Raw genomic sequence first — 16,741 nt, 5'->3', positions numbered from 1 at the left:
AAAGCGGCATTTTACCATCATCCCAAAACAGAGAAAATACTAAATAGTCTCATTATCCTTTTATAGCTTTTTTAATAATATAATGCCAATGTGGATAAATGGTTCACCAGATGAGAGCATAAATGAGGTAGTTCTGAGGGGGGCGGTGTGGTCTGATATCCTAGGGGAAAAGCTACAAATAAACCTAAGGGGAAAAGCTACAAATAAACCTAAGGTGTGGTTGCTAGAATAATTAAGCTGCTTTTAGAATTTAGGTGAATTAATTGTGTTCTAATTAGAGTGGCACAGGTGCTTTTGTCAAGCACATTATTCTACATTATTGGAACAGAAATCTGGTGACAATGTCACAGGCTGAAAGTATCGGCCTCTTATCTGTGACCAAAACCTGATATATCTCAGTACTGAGAAGTGGCCAAAGAAACCACCTGAGTCACTGAGCGAATGGAATTTGCTCTGATGTTCCTCTGTATCTGTGCTGAATTTAGCTCTTTTTTTAAGCATAAATACTTTTAGTTCATTTTGTTTGTTTTGGGAGATGAGTATTTTGGTTTAGCCACAAATTCTCACATCAGTAGTACTCTGAGATAGCAGAATGTCTGATCTGTTAATTGGAATATATTTTTTGCCAGCTATTTTTCTGAACTAGTACATTAATTTTCTAAAATATGCTTGGTTTCTTCTAATATCAAAACTATTCCTTTCTAAGCTTAATTCATAAAGGGTTTTTTTGTGTGTTTGTACTAAGTCTCCACTAATGTTAGTAGCAGAGAGCTGTATGGACCATTAATCCATCCAGTAAGCATTCTTTTGTTCTTTTATAGATGCTTTTTGATACTACAACAAGCTAAAACAAAGAAGAGGGCATTCTAGGAGAGGGAATATGTGGATATGAAGGGCATAGGTAAAAATAAATTGTATCTCTTCCCAAAAGAATAAGAGGACATTAGGACTTCGAGGAAAGAGATAGCTTGGTAACTAGCTAGCCAGCTAGCTACATAAATAACAGGAAAGGGTTTACGTATGTTATCAGAATGGTACCACTGGAGACTTGTGTTTCTTTCTCTGCTTTAGTGGGATGGAGACTGGGTATCTGGACAACACTGTGGCATCATTTGTGTTCCTAGAGGATGTAGGTCTCACTGAAGAAGATGACCTACAACTGCTGCATAGGTGGTATTAGCTTGGAGAGGTGAAGGAGTGGAGGTCACGAGTCTCTGGTGCTTCAAAATTTGGGACCCTCTCATAGGCAGTTAAGCTCCATCATCAGGAAGGGGATTTGAATTGGTCTTTTATATCAGGAGTCAGCAGGAAAGAACTGATATGGTGATGTAAAGCTGGTGATGGATCTTTTACCTCTAGAAGGTAGGTAAAGAAGACTTGGCATGCATTGTCAAAGTTCTAGACCCCATCAAAGCCCATGGGTCTGTGAGGGGAGTGGAATGAGCCTTATGTAGTATAAGGGTTACAAAGGAAAGCAGCCAGATTCCTGGGGAGATCCTGGACACGAGAAAGAGGAACAATGGTTGCTGGTGCCTCAAGGAGACACCACAGCCACACTGGACATGGGACTTCAAGAGTGACAGGAACCTTGAAAAAGAAGGGCTCTGTGGACTGAAGGGCTTGAACATTACTGCTAGGCTTGGAAAGGTCAGTAGTGCATCCTGGAGGGGGCGGGTCCCTCAAAGCGTCAATCTCCTTCAGAGGCTTCCCACAGCTGGACTTCCCTGAGGCGGGGAAGAGCAGGGCTGGGTCAGCTGCTGTAGAAATCTAGCTTTCAACAGTGAGAGACCCTGATGTGGCAGCAGAATGTCAAGCAGCAGTAGCAGTGGCTTAGGCTGCTGGTCAGATTTCCCTCTTATTGGGTCCCAATGCAGTTTCTGGGCAATGCATAGGAAGTGGGGAACCCAAGAGGTCATCAATAGTGGCCTTCTCGCCCCTCAGACACTTAGAATCCCATCCAATTTTGATTGAATTTGTTGAGATCAGAGGGACGTGACTACCTCAAATGTTGTGTTCTGGAAAAGTTCCTCGTAGTTAAGCATTAAATTATTGCTATCTCATATCCATCATGAAATTACACTTTATGTTAATTTCATTCATCTTCATCATAGTCTTAGAAAACATACACTAAATAGCAGTAAGGGCCTGGTGTTATGATTACAATTGTATACTGCAAAAAAAAAAAAAAAAAAAAAGCCAGGTGCAAACCAGAGAATTTCTAGAATTTCCTTCCAATTCATACTACCTTATGAATATTGTTTCTCTGGACCTATTAATTTTTTTCAACTTGAATTTCTGAAAGTGCTACTCAATTAATAGGAAATATCTTAGGGCCACTGGACCCAGAAGAAGGCACACAGCTCAGAATGGCCAGAAAATACTACCACCAAACCATCCTCATTGTTTCAACCTCAACCCCATATTCTTTCTTTAAAAATCTCTCAGGGACTTCCCTGGTGGTCCAGTGGTTAAGAATTCCCCTTCCAATGCAGGGGACGCAGGTTTGATCCCTGGTCAGGGAACTAAGATCCCACATGCTGCTAGGGCAACTAAGCCCACACGCCACAACTAGAGAGCCTGCACACTACAACTAGAGATGCCCGTGTGCCACAACTACAGAGTCCACGCACTCTGGAGCCCGCACGCCACAACTAAGAGAAGCCCACACACCTCTACTAAGACCCGACGCAGCCAAAAATAAAAAAATTTTTAAATATTAAAAAAAAAAATCTCTCAAAGATTAAATTTTACCCCCTAAAACAATTTTTACAGATCACAGCCACACTCCACTGAAAATCAGGTAACAGCATCTATAAATCTCAGACCCCAGGAAGACAACTGAAAGTCTCAATATAAAAGTAGTGGAAAGATTTTATGTTCTATACGCATTGAAAAATAAAACACCTTTTCCCAGTAAAAGCTGAATAAACAAAGACGAGATATAAGTGATTCAACTGAAGTTAAAAGGTATTTGCAATCACAAAAATTAGTATGCATAAAAATAGTTGATAACTTAATAAAGAATGTTGAAGATAAGTGTACCCCTTCTGGCTTGTCTATGATAAGGATCACCAGTATTAAGTATGCTTTTGCTATTTAACAATATGCATTTAAAATATTCCCAGTGGAATAAATGTAAGTGCTATACACAGCATGGGAGATAACAATTACTTACCCTGTAGGCTGGCTCTCAAATTCTTCTGACCACTGCGCTTGAATATCCTCTGTAGAAAGATCTACATCCCGGGTGGTGGCAAAATTGAACTCACTGCCTTCATTTCCATGGAAATAAATGGAGTTCCCATCAGACTGACAGCTATGCTGTAGATAAAAAGAGAGCATGGGGTGTCTGTTGAATTGGTTTTGTAGCTATATCTGTCTTACTCATGTATAATTAGAGTTTTTAGGAAAGTCATTATGTTATTCCCTCTATGGTAGACTCCGAAATCAAAAGAAATTGTTACCTCTTTTTTTTTTTGGTCTTGTTTAATTCAATTACAGTTTCTCTCTAGCTTATTAAGTTATCACAAAAAAGGAGTCAAGAGGCCATTTGAGCTTTGCCACCTCGGCCTTCAGTATGAAACAAGAATATTTTAATTGGAATAATTTCCCATCTTTACCACAGTCCTTGTTGTGGGAATTAAGTGTGATAATGACTTGTCATATATTTTCAATACTGTGGTTACAGGCTAAATCACACTGACCTTTTCAATATTCTATATATTTCTGGCTTGCCATTCAAGCCTTTCACAATTTGTCTATAAATGGGATATGAGCCGAATAGTTTGCTAATCAAAACATGGAATACAGAAAAGGTCAAAGTAATCCCTGATATGATCGTATATTCTCAGCCAGCTTTTGAGTAAAAGTGTCTGACCAGACCTAGGAAGTGCATGATGTCCCCGATGAGGAGCTCGTAAACAACAAACTTTGTTATTCTCCAAAAGAACACCAGGCTTACAAAGAATAAAGAAAAATAATTTTTTGTGATGCTTTTTTTTTTAAAATTAATTAATTAATTAATTTATTCATAGCTGTGTTGGGTCTTCGTTTCTGTGCGAGGGCTTTCTCTAGTTGCGGCAAGTGGGGGCCACTCTTCATCGCGGTGCGCAGGCCTCTCACTATCGCGGCCTCTCTCGTTGCGGAGCACAGGCTCCAGATGCGCAGGCTCAGTAATTGTGGCTCACGGGCTTAATTGCTCCACGGCATGTGGGATCTTCCCCGACCAGGGCTCGAACCCGTGTCCCCTGCATTGGCAGGCAGTCTCTCAGACACTGCGCCACCAGGGAAGCCCCAGTGATGCTTTTTTTTTAACCTACATTTTTTCAGCTTAAAATGAATAGTCGAAGGCAAGATCCAACTCTGGAGCTGAGTAAACTGAGTATTTAGTTTTTAAAAATATGATAAGTTTTTGCATTAATCATTTTTTGGTAATGTCACTCATAGAGAAATGCTAATAAATGAAAGACCAAACATTCTTTTAAGTTTTATATACTCTTAAAATAGGAATGAAGAAAAATAACTGGACAGAGAGTATCAGTTGGGCCCAGTGACTGTAGGTTCTGCAGGGCAGGGATCACGTCCCTGTATTCCAGGTTTCAGCACAGTGCTTGGCATATGGTAGGAATTCAAAAATATTTGTTGAATAATTCAATAAATGAATACATGAATGATATGGTTATGCCTTTCAGGTAATTAACTAATCTGTTATGGAGAACTCATGATGCAGTAAGCACTAAGGAAGGTCCTGGAGGGAAGGGGTTTATAAGGGTATAATAATATCTAATCTTTGCTCTAAAAAATTACAGTCTAGTTGATATTTATCAAAGGCAGCATATGGAAAGTGCTAATGAGTGAAGGAAGGTAGGAATCACTGTGTCCAGGGCTGGTCTAGATGAGCAGGCTTCATGTATTGAAGAGCAGGTCTTCAATTGGCTTTAAAGGACTGAGAAAAATCCAAGTTGGGTGACAAATTTGAATAAGTTACATAGCTGATAAGTAGGCATAATTTTGAGAATTAGACTGGAGCCTGACTGTAAAGGATCTTAAATGGTAGTCTAAGAGATATCTGCAATATGCCATTAGCAGTGATGTTCTAAAACAGAGCAGTGATGTGTGCAAAGAAATATTTTATGACTATTAAACTAATTACGGCAGGTAAAATCAATGGGGAGGGAAATCAGACTTCTATACTGAAAGAGTAAAAAAGCTTCCAGAAGCTTCCAGAAGTTCAAGAGAATTGGAGCATATGATCTTGGGGGAGTCATTTCACAGCACTAAGATGTAAGGCATACCCACTGGGCCTGCCATCAGCTTAGATAATACTGTAGTGTGTGGCAGGCTTCACCTGCCTGAGGCTCTTCTTCACACCACAATGAGTACAGATTATTCACAGATGTTATATTGAGCTCATTATATATGATCCTTAACCCACATACATTGATCAAAACTAGGATTCAGTTTATTTAGACAATATATTTTAGAAGTTTCACCACAAAAAGAAAAGTTGTAACTACGTGAAATGATGGATATGTTAACTAACATTATTGTGGTAATTATTCTGCATTAAATACATCTATCAAAAAAACCCAAAAAACAAAACAGTAAATAGAAACTGTCAAGCAATGACAAACCCAAGGATCCTCTACTACTATGCACTCTGTGAAGATAATGAATGCTAACTAGAATAACAAAGATTACTTTCCTAATAATAAATCCACCGAGCTCTAAATAGTGGTTTTCACAGTTATCTTCCCACTCTGGAATCCTGAACAACTATGGCTTATGTTTATTTAGAATTAATATAAGGACTCTGACACTGATGCAAATGACATTAGGTCACTGTCCAAGGAAAAGGCATATATGAAATATCTATACATGTGAAAACAGAATAATCTATATTACAATTTAAAAGGATATATTTGTGTAATGAAAAGAGTGACTTGCTTAACATAAAATCTTGGTCGTATCTGGCTAAACATCAATTTAATTATTTCCATTTTGATTCCGTTTACCTCAGAATTGTTTGTTAATATTTTAAGACTCTGTGTTATACATAACTATGCTTTGCTACTCTTCCAAGATTTATATTACTAACATATTTGATGCATATTTTAATTTAGTTGAGATAGAAAATTTATGTAAAGAAACACATCATTATGAAACTGAATACCATACTGTTAAACTCACTTCACAAAATTAAAATGAGTTGGTGTTTTAGAAAAATTGAAGTTTTTTTTTTTAAGATTTATTTATTATTTATTTATTTTTGGCTGCGCTGGGTCTTCGTTGCGGCACAAAGGATCGTCATTGCGGTGCGTGGGCTTCTCTCTCGTTGTGGCATAGCAGTTTTTCCCTTCTCCAGTTGTGGTGCACAGGCTCCAGGGCGCGTGGGCTCTGTAGTTTGCGGCACTCGGGCTCTCTAGTTGAGGCACGCGGGCTCAGTAGTGTGGTGCATGGGCTTAGTTGCCCCGCGACATGGGGGATCTTAGTTCCCCAACCAGGGATCAAACCCCGCGTCCCCTGCATTGGAAGGCAGATTCTTTACCACTGGACCACCAGGGAAGTCCCTGAAGTATATTTTAAAGGATCTTTTTGTTAGTTATTTGGCTGTTGCCAAATACATTTGGTAGTTTAGTAGATCATTTGTAATTACACAACTATTAAAAACTGGCTATCAAAAATATTTTTATATTTAATATTGTATCTATGTGAAATGATGGATGTTCACTAAACACTGTGTTAATCATTTCATGTATGTTAGTCAAATCATTATGCTGTACACCTTAAACTTCTACGGTGTTGTATATCAATTATATCTCAATAAAACTGGAAGAAAAAAATTAGCTATCAATATACCTTTCTGTCATTATAACTGCTAGCGCCAGCATATGAAATACAAGTAATATTTACCGTAACAAGTATGAAGAAAGCAACCTGAAAAAAATGAACACTCACTTTGAGTGTTAACCAGTTTTCATAATTGCAGAATCTAAAAACTAGTAGGATCTGTCTTTGCCAAGTTTCCATGAAGGACAGCATGGTATAGTTTTTTACATAGTTTATTTTTATAGGGAAGGAGCTGTTCTTCACCAGTTGGCAGTAAAAGGACAATACTCGAAGTCTAAATTCAAACAAACAGGGCAGTGGTTTATAACAGTCAGTGCTGGACTTGCACTGAAACATCTTAACCCTGTCTGTCGAGTTTAGGGGAAGATTCAGAGTCCACTGTATTCTCTCTTCCCAAATGGGCCCAATGCCCTTTTGAATGTGGAGGGGGAAAAGTATTGCTCTTTGAATGTTTTCTTCGTCATAGTCTTAGTACATCAACACATTGCTAAAGAAAGTTTGTGACACATCCAAAGTGAAGAGCCACAGCTCAGCGTGAAGTGAATCAAATCCCCCTGTCTCTTCGCAGGACGGGGCTGCCAATTTCTGGGTAGCAGGGCCTGGAGACGCACTGAATGCACACACTACAATGGATGGCTTGCTCTGCTCCCCACCATGCTAAGGAGATCAGGACATAATTTCTGCCTCAGCCATTATGAGTAGAACACATGTTTTCAAGGTTTGGAGTAAGGGTAATATAAGCCAGCTGGGTACTATTGGGACTATAAAATAGGGGCTAGTCTGTGCAAAACTGGTGAATTACTGAGCCATTTGAGCAGGAATGGGCAGGAATGGGCCTACCGAGAAGTTGATTATGTATAATCCTTGTATTTAGGAATCCTGGGAAAGATAGGGGGGCCAGTTCAGGGTTCTCATTCTTAGGATTCCTACATCAATTACAAGGCTAGTTAAAGTTTTACATTAATTCTACTTTAGAATTGGTCACAGGGGGCTCAGTGTCTTGTATTGGACTGGTTTCCCAGATGCTCTCCAAACTGAGAATTTATGCCTGACTACATTCAGATTGAGATAGAGCCCCTGTGCCTCTGCTTGTTTGAGATTGCATCTCTGCCTCTGAATGGAAATCCACCACCTGTGTGGGTAGGGGTGCTTGAACTTTCCCCTAGAACCCAATTCAATTAATTCAGCACTTACATGTGCTGAGGTGATTAAGGTTAGAAAAAAACCCAAAATACTGGAAACCAAAAACATTCTTGACAAGGAATGAAAACTCAGTTACTTTTCATCTTCAAGGAGTTTGGGGATTGGAATCAGAAGGCATGTTCCGATGCATTTTCTCTACCGAATGGCTACATGGTTTTGCACAACTCATTTAACCCATCTAGGCCTCAGTTTCTTAGGCTGTGGAATGGGGCCAATAATATCTATTTCCTAGAGACGCTGTTAGAAGCACAAATTATATTATATGTGGAAGTGTTTTTTTGAAATCTCTAAGTGGTATAAAATAATTGTTATTTTATTTCTAAATATGCAGTATTATATTCCCTTTGCAGTATATACCCTTGGCAGTAGGTTATAGAGAAATAGAATATTTAAATCTATTTTAAATTGTTTCTCATTAGACTAGTCACTAAAATTCTTCAGATCAACTTAAAACCTTTAGTAAAATGTAAAAGAATATGTTTCACAATACAATATGGTAAAATATTGCAAACATTCATTCATTTTCAGGGCATACTGAGCCATCAATTAGAACTTCAAAAGTTCTCCAAATTTTGGCAGATTACCAAACATTTTCCTTAGGAAAACTTAATAATGCAAGATGTCTGCTGCCACTTTTCTTACAGATGAAATGTATAACATTTATGTATTTATGTTAAAGATCCAAACAAAAAGTGAACTGAAAGTATGAAAAGAATTTCAGAAAATTGCTCTCAGTGATTTTAATACCCAGTTGTTTTTGTTCAGCATCTATTCAAACTCATGTCATTTGTGAGACAATTAAAATCTAAACAACTTCATAAGACAGTTAAATGTCTAACTCTGTGAGATATATGAGCTTTAATATGATAAGAAGAATACTTTGGAATTCAGGGCTACTTTATTTTGAGTATGGTAAAAATATAGCAGGTTTTCTTGAGTAAATGATTACAAATAACATGTGACTTCCTGAGTCTTAGCTTTTTATTTTATTTACTGTTGTATTGGAGACAGTTTTAATAACTGAAACGTCCAGCATAAATGAGGGTACAAGAAAACAAGACTCTACTGGTTAGGATATAAATTGACAGGATTATTTTGGTTGAATAATTTGGCAGTCACTATTTTAAAATTTTAGTGTTTAATGCAACCTTACCCAGAAATTCCACTTCTAGGTATCTATGCTATAGACAAAAATAGCATGAGTGCTTGAAAATATATGTACTAGGCTGTTTACCACAGCATTTCTTGTTATAGAAAAAGAAGAGGACAAATTTCCATAAATAAGGAATACTTAAATGGATTATAGTAGAGCCACATGATGAAATACTACACAGCAATGAAAAAGAACAAAATTGATCTGGAAGGTGGATGAGCTGCTATCTTAAGTGGAAAATACAATTAACAGAACATATTATCATGTGAGTCTTAGCTGTTTTTTTTTTTTTCATAGTGAAATCAAGTACAGTTTTATTTGAGTCTTCACTTTTGACTGACTTATGGTGAGTATATATCAGGTAATTAAGAATTTATTTTTGGTAAAATAAAGGTATAAATTCTGCAGATGGCTCTATATATTTCTTCCTATCCCTAGCCTTCCTAATTACATTAATGGTGATGTTAATTATCATTATTTTTACTTCATTATTTTAGCACTGACCAATGACAGTTTTTAAAATCACTTAAATATCATCCTTATTTGTTTCCATTTGTCAATCAAAAATATTTTTCTACTTTGCTGTTAAATGGGTTTCCTTTACTTGAAAAGCAGAACACACTGTAACTGACAAGAATTTGCCATTCAGAAAAGCATCAACAGGAAACATCAGTGAAAATTCCTCAATATAACAAGTCTTTGGCCACAATTCAGGATAGCATTTGTCTAAGGCTGCTCCCTATACTCTGCTGAAAATGTTAACGACTTCACCTCTGTTCTTGTAAAAGTACTTACAATTGCCTTCACCATAGTTTAATTAGGTTTTCATCAAAGATGAACACTGAGGTACCTCTTAATGTTATCTCCCTGGGGTCTAATGGCCCTGATGATTCTTTCAGACATCTGTAGCCTCACAATTTATTTTTGACGATATCCTTTTAGTTGGAATGAGTATATTGGGCATTTGGGCAATGCCAGCTTGCAGAGAGCTGGTGGCAGATGGAACGAAATCTGCCTGGTATGCTTTCCCCTCCACATGAGCAGAGAGCCATCCATTTCCTCCATTAAGGAGTTGTCACTCAGCCCACCCAGCTGGAAGACCATTTTTGATAGCCAAGCTGGCTGGTGGCAGACAATTCAGATACAAAGCGCACTTTAAAAGGAGCTAAAACATCATTTGTAGGAAAATTGAAAATGCACGGCTTCCACCACAGCCAATTTTTTAATGACTGTAATATTTTAAGTGATTATTTTTGCCACTTCAGATTGCTCCTTAGAGAGGAGAGGTTTTTAAATTAAAATCTAGGCAACGCATAACAGTTGAGATATGAGGAGCAGAGGAAAGAGAAATAAGATGAATAAAATTAATTAAAATGGCATTGTTGGAAGAGCCATAAATTAGCCACTGTCTGGCTGGAAATAAAATATATGGGTATAGGAGTTTCTGGATTAAACTGGGATGTATGACTGAGTGACTAGAAATGGACTGACCTACAGCCTACAAATCATTGTGTTTCCTAAGCCTTTCACCATGCTATAGCTATTATCATATAGAAATATATATATTTCCTACATCCTGGTTCAATGGTCTTTAATGGTACAGACTTTCATGCTTATAAAAAAAAATAGGAAGAGAATGATTTCTCTCATGAGGCAAAATGAATTTCTGTCATTTTCCACACATTCAATTTCTAGGTAATTTAATGCCAGTTAAAAAACTGAAAACTTGGCTATGAACACAGTCCAGGTGCAGGAGGGCTGAAGTGCATTTTCTCTAGTCAACACAATAGATTCAACCACAGTGAGCGAATTTTAGGGAGCTTAAAGAATGTTTCTTTCTCATTATTTTATGGATTCATTAAGCATTTGAACCACTTTGTACTACGATTCATAAAGATTCAATTCATGGTATATTTCGTAACAAGTGTGTAATTATTTGGCAATAGTTATGACAACTCTAAAATGGCAATAGTGACAGATTTGAATTGGAGTAATAAGAGAAAGAATAACAATGTAAAATTCCATAGGGCAGTTGTTAACCTTGTCTGTAGGGATCAACTTAACTTTCACAGAGTCTGAAGTTTTCAGACTGGCCTCCTCAAATTAAGGCCAAGAATGCCAGGCGCAATGTGGGAGGCTGCAAGATAGTGAGGAACAAAAGGGCTGGGGCTTTAAAATACAACATAGTTGGCTTTGAAATTCAAAGCTGTTTGATCTTGGAGAAGCCACTTAACCTCTCTGAGCCTCTATATTTTCATCTGTGAAATGGGGCAATTGTGAGGATTAGATGAGATAGTGGAAGTAACATGCTTATTCTAAAGACTGATGAATCTTAGGAAATCAGTAAATTCCCTTCCTTCTTTCGTCCCCTATCTTCATTCATTTATTTAAAAACCCTTACCTTAATGAGTGCCACTATGCAAATAATTGGGCTATGTGCTGTGCTAAGTACAAAGATGATGGGTAATGTTACTATGTTTTGGATGTTCAGACAGAATAAAATAAATTTCACATTGAATAACATATTAACTTAATTAGTGATTAAATGTGTCAGCTTCAGACCATAAACAAACAAGAAAAGGGTGCATAGTCAAAGACGCTCTGGGGATTTGTTTGAATGGTTATTTTTAGTAGAATTTATCGAAATTATTTGTTTCTGTGTTACTGCCACTCTTGTCATGGTGATTTGGCTCAATTCCATGTTTCACTAATGCTATTGCACATTAATTACTGTACAAATAGGCCTTATTGGGGGGAAACTGTGAAAAGCACACTACTTACGTTTAACCCTTCATCCCCAAAGTACTCTTATTAGCTTAAAATATATTCTGGCTCATTCTACAATATCATGTACCCACCTCTTGGGGGAAACATGATAATAAGAGCAATGCAATCCAAAGTGAAAAACATCCCAAGCAAAGGGAATTTACAGAGACAGCATGCAATTAACCAAGCTGGAATCCGGCCAGAAAATCATAGGTAACATTCTGATTCTTAATGGAAAAAGACGTGGGAACATGGTCTCGCCACAAGTCTTACTGAGTTCAGGTTTATCCTCATTAGAAAGCCGGTACTCAAATCCCTCAAGTTACAGACCAGATAGTTTCCAGTACAGCGATTTGCAAAGCACATTTCTGGAAAGCACATCTGATTTCCTCCTGTTTGTCCTTACATTCTAAAAAAAGAAAATCACGGAATGGATTTTTGAAACCGTTTTCTGGGGTGCCCAATTCATGGAAGACAAGTTAGGCATTATAGTAGGCAGCTACTGCTCTGCCAGGGGATTATATTCCCAAAAAGCACATTTAAAAATAAATTCTGCTTTGAATGTGATCATCCCTTTCACCATTTGTCTTTGACTTTTTTCACTAGCCTCGACTTGTGTTAAGACTACATTTTCAGACAAATAAATTTACATTTTTTTCATAATTTGGATATTATAACCTTTATTCTCCATTAATGACTCAACAATTTGTGACAATAGTATTAGACAGGTGACAGCAGAATTCCAGAATGAAAGCTCCAATTTTTATTCAGGACTGGAGATCTGCCTAGTGTCCACTGGGACAAGGAATTTGGCAAATGCATAATGTACAAGAGCTATAAGAAAATTAATAGACTCTCTTGCTCTGACTTAATTCTTCTCCTTAATGGGTTGTTCATTCACCTGATGGCTGTTGTCTTCATTAGGGCCTTTCGGTGTTTGTTCAACTAGGAAAATTGACACTATGATTGGATATTTATCAACAGTAAATGGAGGAGAGAGGCAGCAGTCTAACTGGAAGTAGAAATACTTCTGAATTCTGTATACTTAGTTACTCCCAATCCTTGGCACACATCTGGAAAATTTCATAATTTACTTTTTAAGAAAATTTCTTTTAAATACATTTGAGCACAGCCTATTCTAAAGGACAAACCTTCACAACAGAATCTGTGACATTTCGTACTGATTTACTTCTCAACACAAGTTGACATAAAAGTGTAAAAGGAGTAATCTGGAATTCTTTGCTATCCATACAATGAACTAGGGTAATAAACAGAAAAAGATTAGCAGGTGCAGGCACAGAAATCAGAGTGGGAAGATTTCTTAAAAATAAAAAATACGAGGAACAGCACGTATGTCCTAGTGATGTGCACTTAATCTGTGGGTCAATTCCAGAGTTGACAGAAGCCAGTGATTTATGCCTTTGCAAGCTGAGGGTAACCAGGCTAGCTGAGCAGATATAAACATTTATTAACAGTGAGTGAGCAAAGTGTGCTCTCTCTCTTTCTCTCTCTCTCTCACACACATACAGATATCAAGGAGTTGTGGATGATTCATGCTTTCAAAATACAAATTTTGGCTGCCACCAAAGATGGGAGTGAACAAACAAACAAAATGAAGCAGCTGCTTGACCAATATTTACCTCCATGGCATATTGATCCATCTGGAAATTCTGCTTCACTGGGTAATATTAAAAGATGAAGAAAAAAGAAAAAACAAAGCAAAAAATCTGCTCATAGCTCTTTCCAAATCATTTGTTCCTGGGTTCTCCTCTGAGTACTTTCCTGACCTTTGCAGCTCTTCTCTCTAAGGGTGAGTTACAGAAAGCAGGTAGCTGTAGCAGCTCCAGGCTGACCCTTTAAAAATCTTACATTTAGTGTTTTTCTTTGAACTTGAAATTAAGGACATTTTCAGATTGCAGGATGTGTTTTTGAGGAGTTGGGAAGAGATGACTTTGATGGATTTGTCCAGATGTTTTAAGAATGACTAAGGACAATTAAGCACTAAGTACTCAGGGTCTTTATAGACATGCAATGTTCACCTACCATAGATATACAACTTGGAGGATAAGGCCTTCCTCATAGTGCTGGCACCTACAGATGATTCATGAAATGCCACCATTACTACTGCTGCTGCTGCTACTACTACTTATAATTATGGTTGTTATTATTATTATTTATTATCCAGTATCCATGCTACTCAATGGAGATGGATATGAGAATCCTACCCAAGGGGAAACATTGATTCTTGATTCTATACATCTTAAATGGAAGGGGCCAAAACATTCATTTCCCTTAAACCTTGATGACAAAACCAAGACCATTTGCAAAGAGTTGGAGCACCAGAAGTTGCCCTGAGATTAATCATTCCCCCATTTCAGGCAGGAAGAACGTGCCTCCCACTATTAAATGCGGCAAAACACCCACAGCCATCTGATAGAGAGCGGGGCTGTCAGGGGATGGCAGCTGTGGCAGCAGCAGCCAATTCTAGCAACTGCAAATGATGGACTAACAGAGTATATTCCGTATCTTTAGAATAGAAACAACTGACACAAATAATTCTTGATTAGTTTAGAAATTGTACACAAAAGTAATTTTAAAAAAGGATGCAACATTCTGCAAAAGAAGGAAATACCATCGTAACTAATAATTAAGACAGGTGTTTCACTATCAAGTGGGTTCAGGCTCCTTGCCTTGCTGAGTCCACAATGGACTTACTGTGGAGACTGCTAATGAGGCTGGTGCTCTGGCTAGCTTTCTGACTTGCAGTACTAGATTTATTGGCATCCAGAGCCCCACCTATTTGGTTGTGAACAGAGGGCTGCTTAGGGATTCATGGGAAATAAAAAGATTATGATGGTAATTAGAAGCACGATAAGAATGTGGTGTCCCTTTTCTTCCACATGGGCAGGTTCTCTGGAAAAACACTGGAAGCTGAGTCAGGCAAGGCCATGAACTTGTGAAGAGAATGGAGGAGGAACACAGATGGCTGTCGAGGAAGAACATATTAATTCTGTAACCTCTTACAGTCCTCTTCAGCTTACCAATCCAAATAAAAAAGTGCAACAAACATAAGGTCGGGTTCTACATTAAAAGCCGATACTGTTAGACATCTACTTCATATTAATTACTAAAGAGCCAACAGATGGTAATGGCCTTCTACCAGCCCAGGGCAGATTTAAACTGGTGACCTATAATTGCAGTTCTCCAGATCACATAACTCCTTAAGTTAATGACTCCATTTGGTCTTCTATCGTTCTGCCCTACTTGAGATAAACAAGGACAGGCTCAGATGAAATGAATTAAATAGTACCAAAGAAATTGAAAAAAAAATCTAAAGAAGATAAGGAGAAATATGTACTATGAATGCCAGTGACTCATTTTTATCTTTCCTATTTGACCTGCCACTCTCAAACATTATTTTCAACATCAACTGGACAGTTTACATACTCACTACTCTCTATTACCTTATTTTATGAACAGCAGCACTTAAAAAATCACTTGTTGTTAATAAAGAAAACTACTATTAATATTATAATTACATGAATGCCATTTCAACTTAATTCCAGTGGAAACTATTTCTTATTTTGATTGCCAAAGTTACATCTACGGGCAATATTTGTGTCCAACCTAATCAATTTACTGCATTTGATTTTGATATTACTTTAATGATATATAAGGATGACATAATTTGTGAGTTCTGTATTTTTTCTATCCTATCCCCCCTCCATTGGAGCTATCAGCTCAATCCTTTGCCTTTTACATATTTTTCTCCATATTCACTTCCCTGTAGAGTTGATTTGTTCTTAAGGTTTTCAATGAAGAGGACACATACTTATTTAGCCCTTTATATATGCCAGGCACTGTTCTAAGGGTTTTACATGTATCTTCTTATTTAATTATCACAACAGGAGATGGATACTATTACTATCCCTGTTAAAGGTGAGGACACCAAGGAACCAAGAGGTTAAATAACTTGCCCAAGACCACATGGCTAATAAACTGTGAAACCAAGATTTGAACCCAGTTAAGCCCATTTTCTTAACAGTTGTGCTATATCCAGTCCCATTCACAATATTTTTAGCTGCCTGCATGTCATCACTGAATATAAAATTTATTTTCTTTCCCCACAAACTAGATCTTGATATTTTTTCAGCTTTTCATTCGTTCAACTAGCACAATGTATCATGTACCAATACTGGAGATTCAAAAATGGTAGAAACAGTTCCCGAGCTTAAGAAGCTAACACGCTACCCAGGGAGACAGAAACATAACTACAAAGCAATGTTGTAAACACTCTCATAGATGTATATTTACGGCATAACAGAATGTTGAAATGGAACTAGGTTAGTGTTGGATTTGGTTAAGGTGCCAAGAAAATAGGTAGCAACTGCTCTACATTCCAAAGAGAGGTGATGGACCAACTATAAGGACTTAGCAAAAGAGGCGGTAAAATGGCTTAGCCACTTACTCAAATTGAGAGCACACAAACTTAAAGCTGAAGTATGTAGGTAGCTGGAAAGCAGAGAGATGATTCCTTTAGAGAGGGTTGTTGGTGAACTGTGGGTCACACCCATGCCCTTGTCAGGGGAGGAGGGTACCTTCCCCTTGCCTCAAGCCTGGTGCTCAGGACTTCAAGAACACCCCTTGGAAGGAATGCTGTAAGGGCTTAGACTAGTGCCTGGGGCTGCCTGGCAGGTAGCTGGGTAACAAGAGGGCTGCACTTCAAAGTAATTAACTTCTCTTCTCCCAATGATGGATTCAAGGTGAATG

The 16,741-nt window shown here is 37.7% G+C and overlaps 1 protein-coding gene across 3 annotated transcripts in view; it reads right to left on the bottom strand.

Moving 5' to 3' along the window:
• Positions 1-16,741, bottom strand: part of RELN (reelin) — a 529,312-nt gene that overhangs the window by 201,644 nt on the left and 310,927 nt on the right. For all 3 annotated transcript variants that reach the window (XM_082399695.1, XM_082399693.1, XM_082399694.1), the window contains exon 11: positions 3,176-3,321. In XM_082399695.1, the coding sequence (XP_082255821.1) occupies positions 3,176-3,321 (146 nt within the window). The remainder of the gene's footprint in view (positions 1-3,175; positions 3,322-16,741) is intronic.

The sequence above is a fragment of the Balaenoptera borealis genome, assembly GCF_965194805.1.
Source record: "Balaenoptera borealis genome assembly, chromosome: 7".
NCBI classification, from domain to species: Eukaryota; Metazoa; Chordata; class Mammalia; order Artiodactyla; family Balaenopteridae; genus Balaenoptera; species Balaenoptera borealis.
The sequence above is the reverse complement of the archived record's forward strand: the minus strand, read 5'-3'. Positions and strand labels throughout refer to the sequence as shown.